This window comes from Neltuma alba, unplaced genomic scaffold (genome assembly GCF_004799145.2).
Source record: "Neltuma alba isolate B1F8T4 unplaced genomic scaffold, ASM479914v2 tig00010760_pilon, whole genome shotgun sequence".
NCBI lineage: Eukaryota > Viridiplantae > Streptophyta > Magnoliopsida > Fabales > Fabaceae > Neltuma > Neltuma alba.
This window is the reverse complement of record NW_021635585.1, coordinates 24,239-30,238: the sequence shown is the minus strand read 5'-3', so window position 1 is coordinate 30,238 and position 6,000 is coordinate 24,239. Positions and strand designations below refer to the sequence as shown.

Sequence of the window (6,000 nt, the reverse complement as noted above, 5' to 3'; positions counted from 1 at the left end):
ATGCTGGCATATATATGTTTAAAAAAAAAAGAAGAAGAAAAAACTGACTTCATCCCTGCCAAACTTCCACACCCTGATCAAAAGGGTCTGCTAATAAGAATACTCGTAAGAACCATCTCTCACAGGTTCGGTTGGACAAGTTTGATCTTTTGACTCTCAGAACTGATACTCTGACAAGTAGACTTAATGAAGTTTTTGGGTACAATTTATCTAATTATTTAGCTTGACTGATGAATGATGCTGAGCGTGATCAGCAATATTATGGGGCGCAAGGATGAAATATCAGAAATAATGGACCATGGGCTCTACTTTATGGCTATTTCCCACGGTAATGGACCTCCCTCACTAATCGGTTTGTTGGCCAGGGTCCGTTTATTGGCATCAAAAATTGCAAAAGCCCGTTTTTACAGTTTTTCAAACACAAGCATAATTATGATGGTAATGCAGCTTGATATCAGTCCAGAATTTTAAAAGGTGAGTTTGTGCGCCTTTAAATTTCATGCCATGAGTCCTGATTTTTTTTTCCCAATAAAAAAGATAGGTGCTAACGCCCTGATATTATAAACAAGATCGAACTAACCTATCACTTATCAAGAAGTTTTCATAGCATTAGGTTATAAAACAAAATTGAGCCTAGAATATTAAAAGAGGAGTTTGTGCGCCTGCCGAACAAAAAAGAATCAAAAAGAGTGAGGAGTGGAGTAGTAAATTTCATGCCATGACCATCCAAAAACTATAAACCAACCGAGGGAAGTAGATAGTTTTGGCCTTTGGGTAATGGAAGTCACAAGAAAACAAGTGCAAACTAAAAGAACCAAACTCAGATTCTACAATATATAATGAATCAATAACGCCTCCTCTCAATTTAAACATATTCGCAAGACCGCCCAAATAAAAAGGTGCATTTACATTTTACAATCACATCTCATCATGGATGACAGCCGAGCTGTTGCAGTGCCGAGTTTAGGTGATGCGATACCTATCAAGCGGGTCCTTTAAGAGGAGGCGTTCATGGTATACCCTCCAAGCATAATCCTCAAAATCAAAAGATTGAAACACTCCCCTCTTTTCCGCTGATTCTCCATCTTCCTCCTCTTTTCCGTTATCTTCGGCCTTCCCAAGGATCGGAGCCACCCTGCTTTCCGTCGGAAGACTCACCAGTAACGTCATGCCTATGCTTCGCGAACCATTCTCTTCCGCCGCTTCTCCCACCGCCCTCCCTCTCACTTTCTTCAACCTCCCATTGCTCCACACCTTCTCAATTTTCCAAACACATTCAACATCACATAACTTTCTAATCTCACCAAAAACAAACACACACACACACACACACACACACACACACACACACACACACACACTCTCAAACACACCAGATAACTTTAAAAAATCTATTTCTTTGTGGGACCCAAAAACTGAGGGGGAAACCCCATGTTTGTTTGCGCATTAGTATGCGTGGGATTCCGTCATTCCGATGCCACTCAGGCGCCCACGACAAGAAATCATTTCTTTATTACCCAAGTGTCCTCTAATCTAATTTTAATCCCAATTGCTCACAAATTTGCCTGCCATTAATTTAGTTAATTAAAGATTAAAATTGATTAAAGAACAAAAAATAGCGTTTCACCTGAGCAATGTCGCCAATTGTGACCAGGACCGAGTCTAAGTGGGGCAACACGGACACCCAACCCGAATCCGACAACAGTGAGTGTTTCTGCCTCCTGATCTGGTACTGCAGCCCCACTATGAACGGGTAATACCCGCTTGATAGGGCCGGTTTTGTGCTCCTCCCGCACTCCGAGATCCACATCATGGAACAAAATCGGGTCGGGTCATCCCGAACGGGATTCTCGAAATCCATGGCCTTCGACAGCAAACCGATGATCTCTAATCCCAACTTCTCAAGGGCGCCGGTGAACTCGCGCAGAGAAGCCAAAGACAACTCGGTCGACTCTGTTGAGCACGACCCATCCAGGCGGAACGACTCCCCTTGTCCGTCTCCTTCATCGTCGTCGTCGTCGTCGCCGCATTCGTAACCGAGAGGCCAGTTCTTCGGGAGCAACGATTCCTTCTGGTCTCTAGGAAGATCGAAGAGGGCGAGCGATTCAGACTCGGCGGAGCTGGCGAGTTCTGGAGGTATAGAGTGGTGGGTGAGCTGGAAGAATCCGAGGTCGCAAACGGAGGTCAGGAGGTCGTCGGCGGGGGTTTGATCGGCGGAGAGGGATATGACGGGAGGTGAGGTGGTGGGGGCGGAGGAGCGGCGAGTGGGGAGGGAGAGAGTGGGAGGTGGTAGGCGGTGGAGGAGGAGGCGGGAGAAGGCGTCGGCGGTGTCGGAAGCGGGGAAGAGGTTGTTGTTGGAATGAGTGGAGGGAGTCGGAGGGGGAGCAGAGGTGGCGCCGCCGTAGACGTTTGGCATCAGCGTTTGGTTACTGGCTGAAGAGGCCATAACTAGTAGGAGAAGCAGGTTGGAGAGGTGAAAGAAGGACGTAGCAAGTAAATGGCCAGCAAGGGAGCTCGTTGCCCGTATGGTTGATGATGCTGTCGTTCTCTACAAGCGTGCGAAGATTGGCGGCACAAGCTGTCGCACGTGTGAAGGACATGCCAACATTTTTTTTTTCCCACGACATTCCAACAAATTTATTAAACACATTTTCCCCACGTTGTGTATCATCCTGAAGTTGGGAAATAAATGATGTGTGACTGCTGAAATGCAACTGTTTAGTGTTTACTGCATACTAGTATTTCATTGAACACATTAATTAAATCAATATATACAAAAATATTACTACATCCAGTTTTTAATATAAGAACTAGTTAACTAATTTAAATATATTAAAAAAATTGTTAAATTAGTTATTTGTAATAAATAGATCTTGTCTTTCTTACAATACCTTTGTTGATCTTGTGTATTAGTTAGAATTATTGTTTGATGAAATATTTAACATGTGTAGTTATTACAAGGATTATTTTTTAAAAAATAAATAAATATGAGAGACAAAGTAAATTAAGTTCTTATATTTAGAATCAAATTAAAAGTTAAACTAGCTCTTATATTAAGAACCGCAAGTAATATATCGCAAAAGTGGGATGCCATGGTTTTGATCCTACTTATAAATTCATTAGTGCCTAACTTTTTAATTAAAAAGATAATAATGGTGCATGCTGCCTAATTTTAGAAGCACTACTATACCAAATGGTTGCCGAAAAAAATATTCATCTGGCCATAAATATGAGACTTATTTTATAGTGTAATTTATTATAAGGTGGGTCTTATATTTAATATTGAAAAATTAATTACTATCCATTTAGTTTTTTGCGCCTATAGTGAATACTAAATATAAAAGAACTCATTTGATATTCAATTTGATTCTAAATATAAGACTCAAATTCATCTTGTCTCTCATATTTATCTTTTTTTGTTCAAGGTAATCCTTATAGTAATTACACATGTTAAAAGTTTCATTAAATAGTAGTTTTAGTTAATATACATTATTAGCAATGATATTTTAGAAAAATAACACCTATTTATTACAAATAACTAACTGCAATAATTTTCTTAATTTACTCAAATTAATTAACAAACTCTTATATTAAGTACCAAATGCAGCATTGATTATGAGAAGGAGGATTGTTGAGCTCCTTTCTAAAGCAGCTCAAGCCGGTAATAATTAAAAAGGGGATGAATTTCTGGACAGATTTCATTTACTTTTTATGAATGAACTTTCTCTAAATGATGTGAATTAAACAACTTTGTAATTAAATATACTTTATTTAAAAAAACATTTATAAATTAATATATAATCTAATAATCTATATAAGTATTTTAGAAAAATGATATAACATATACTATAGTTAATTTAATAATTTCTTTAATTTTTTAAATTAGTCAACTAATCTTATTTTATATTGAGAACCGGAGGTGGTTTAGCCTAAATACTCTCCCTGTAATTCACTTCTTAGAGAAAATTACAAATAAAACCCCCCAATATTTAAAATTATGATTTGAAACTCTAAATTTGAAAAATAGCAAATAAGGACATAGTCTCACTTTTGCAAATATGAAATCATTGTGAAATGTCTAAAATACCCCTCAATTAAATGATAAGTTGACTATGAGAAATGACAAGTTCACTTTAACAAATGACAATTTCAGTAGACCAAATCACAACTTAGCTGAGAATATACAAAATGACGAGTTAACTATGGAAAATGACAAGTTCATTTTAGCGAATAACAATTTCAATAGACCAAATCACAATTTGACTGAAAGATATTTTAGACATTTAATTCACATTTCATATTTGCAAAAGTAGGACATGGTTCTTATTTGCTATTTTCCAAATTTAAAATCCCAAATCATAATTTTATATATTAGAGGGTCTTTATTTATAATTTTTCTTAATTTTTAATGCATTTTGATCCTTTCATGAAAAAAAAAAATTTGAGGTTCTCACCATATAAATACACACATACAAAATTAGTCAGCGAATTTTGTTCGTTATACATTAAATTAACTAATTACCAAAAAAAAACATAATTTATATAATAACAGCGTCTATAGTCATATAGATGAACCGAATGTGAATAGAGCGCGCACATAAAATATTCTTTCCATGCGTAAAGAAAATCACGCTATCTAGCGCTGGCCAAAAAAAAAAATCACGTTATCATGAATAAATACCGATGATTACTTAGGTCGTTTAGAAAAACCAAGACACGTGAATGGATATGATTATTGGAAATAGGGATTTGGTTTAACCATTACGTATACGGAACGATCGCCTGACCATAGAAATCAGCATGCCTGCAGGTACGACTCTGTGGTGCTATTTTTAAAAAAAAAAATTACACTCACATATATATTCACGCTTCTATTTTATCACCTCGTTTTTTTAGTGTAAAAATTTATTTAACTTTTATTTTAGTTTTAAATATAATATTTTAATTTATTTTATTTTTTAAAAATAGTCTTTATAATAATAATTTTAGTTAATACACATGATTATTAAAAATATTTTTTAAAAATAACATCTATTTATTACAGATAATTAACATAACTAATTTTTTTAATTTACTCAAATTAAATAACTAATTCTTATATTAAGAACCGGAAGTAGTATTAAACAACTTTATACTTGTGATTGAATTAGTTTTTCTTAAAAGTAATTTGGTATTAAGATGAATTTTATGTTGATTTATGTGAAAGTAGTTTTTAAACACCAATCCAAACACTCAATACATGCATGCAAGGAGAGCGTATGTTGAATAAAACTATGAGTTAGCAATGGCATGTTTGATTCGTTATTTCATTTTAAAAAACTGGGAACAGCAAACAAACCCATTAAAAAAGAGCTGAAAATACTGGGAAAAAGGCAATTACAAATGGGTATGGTGCGTTCGTGTCTGTACTCTGGCTGAATATAAAGAAGTAGGGTGCTTTTGAGGTTGCAGTTACATGGTGGGAGACTGTTGGCATGTTGCGTGGAAAGATTCCCTATTGAAAGCAGGCTTTTTGAATAGTAATATGGTCATAAAATAACTACCAACCATATTATGCTTTGGATTTGAAATCCTTATCCTTGCGTACTTTTTGTCTTTGGTTGCAGTCAAATAATTGTAAAATATAACGTCAGGGCATGCCCGTGTTGTCAGATTTACACTGGGCAAACTCCTATGCAATTTTCCCTTCACTCACATCCTGACCGACTCACAGAACCTCACATGTCTTGTTTACCTTGGACCCAAAAAGTACTGTGGGCCTCCAGTATGGTGCCTAATAAAATACTAATACAGCCCAATTTTAGATTACTTTTAAAAAAAATTTTAAATAACAATTTATGAAATAAAAAAACAAATATGAGAAAAAATTTGTTTTAATTTTATGTAAAACATATTTATAAATAATTATAAATATAATTTCAAAAGAAACCTTCATGTTATCTTTAAGCTTTGTTACCATGATAAAAATGAAATGAAAATGTTGCTCCAACCATACAAATG

At 35.4% G+C, this 6,000-nt stretch overlaps 1 protein-coding gene across 1 annotated transcript; it reads right to left on the bottom strand.

Moving 5' to 3' along the window:
• Nucleotides 1-697: 697 nt before the first annotated feature.
• On the bottom strand, nt 698-2,625 carry LOC114758867 (gibberellin 2-beta-dioxygenase 2). Its single transcript, XM_028947959.1, has 2 exons — nt 1,628-2,625; nt 698-1,254 (listed from the first exon to the last, which is right to left on the bottom strand). Exons 1-2 carry the CDS (start codon nt 2,444-2,446, stop codon nt 964-966), a joined length of 1,110 nt encoding a protein of 369 aa, XP_028803792.1. The 5' UTR covers nt 2,447-2,625; the 3' UTR covers nt 698-963.
• Nucleotides 2,626-6,000: the final 3,375 nt, after the last annotated feature.

Excerpts from the sequence above, each read along its gene's own strand:
- LOC114758867 (XM_028947959.1), bottom strand. The coding sequence starts at position 2,446 with ATGGCCTCTTCAGCCAGTAACCAAACGCTGATGCCAAACGTCTACGGC. Across the intron at positions 1,255-1,627 it reads CAATTGGCGACATTGCTCAG|GTGTGGAGCAATGGGAGGTT; the intron begins GTGAAACGCTAT and ends AAAATTGAGAAG.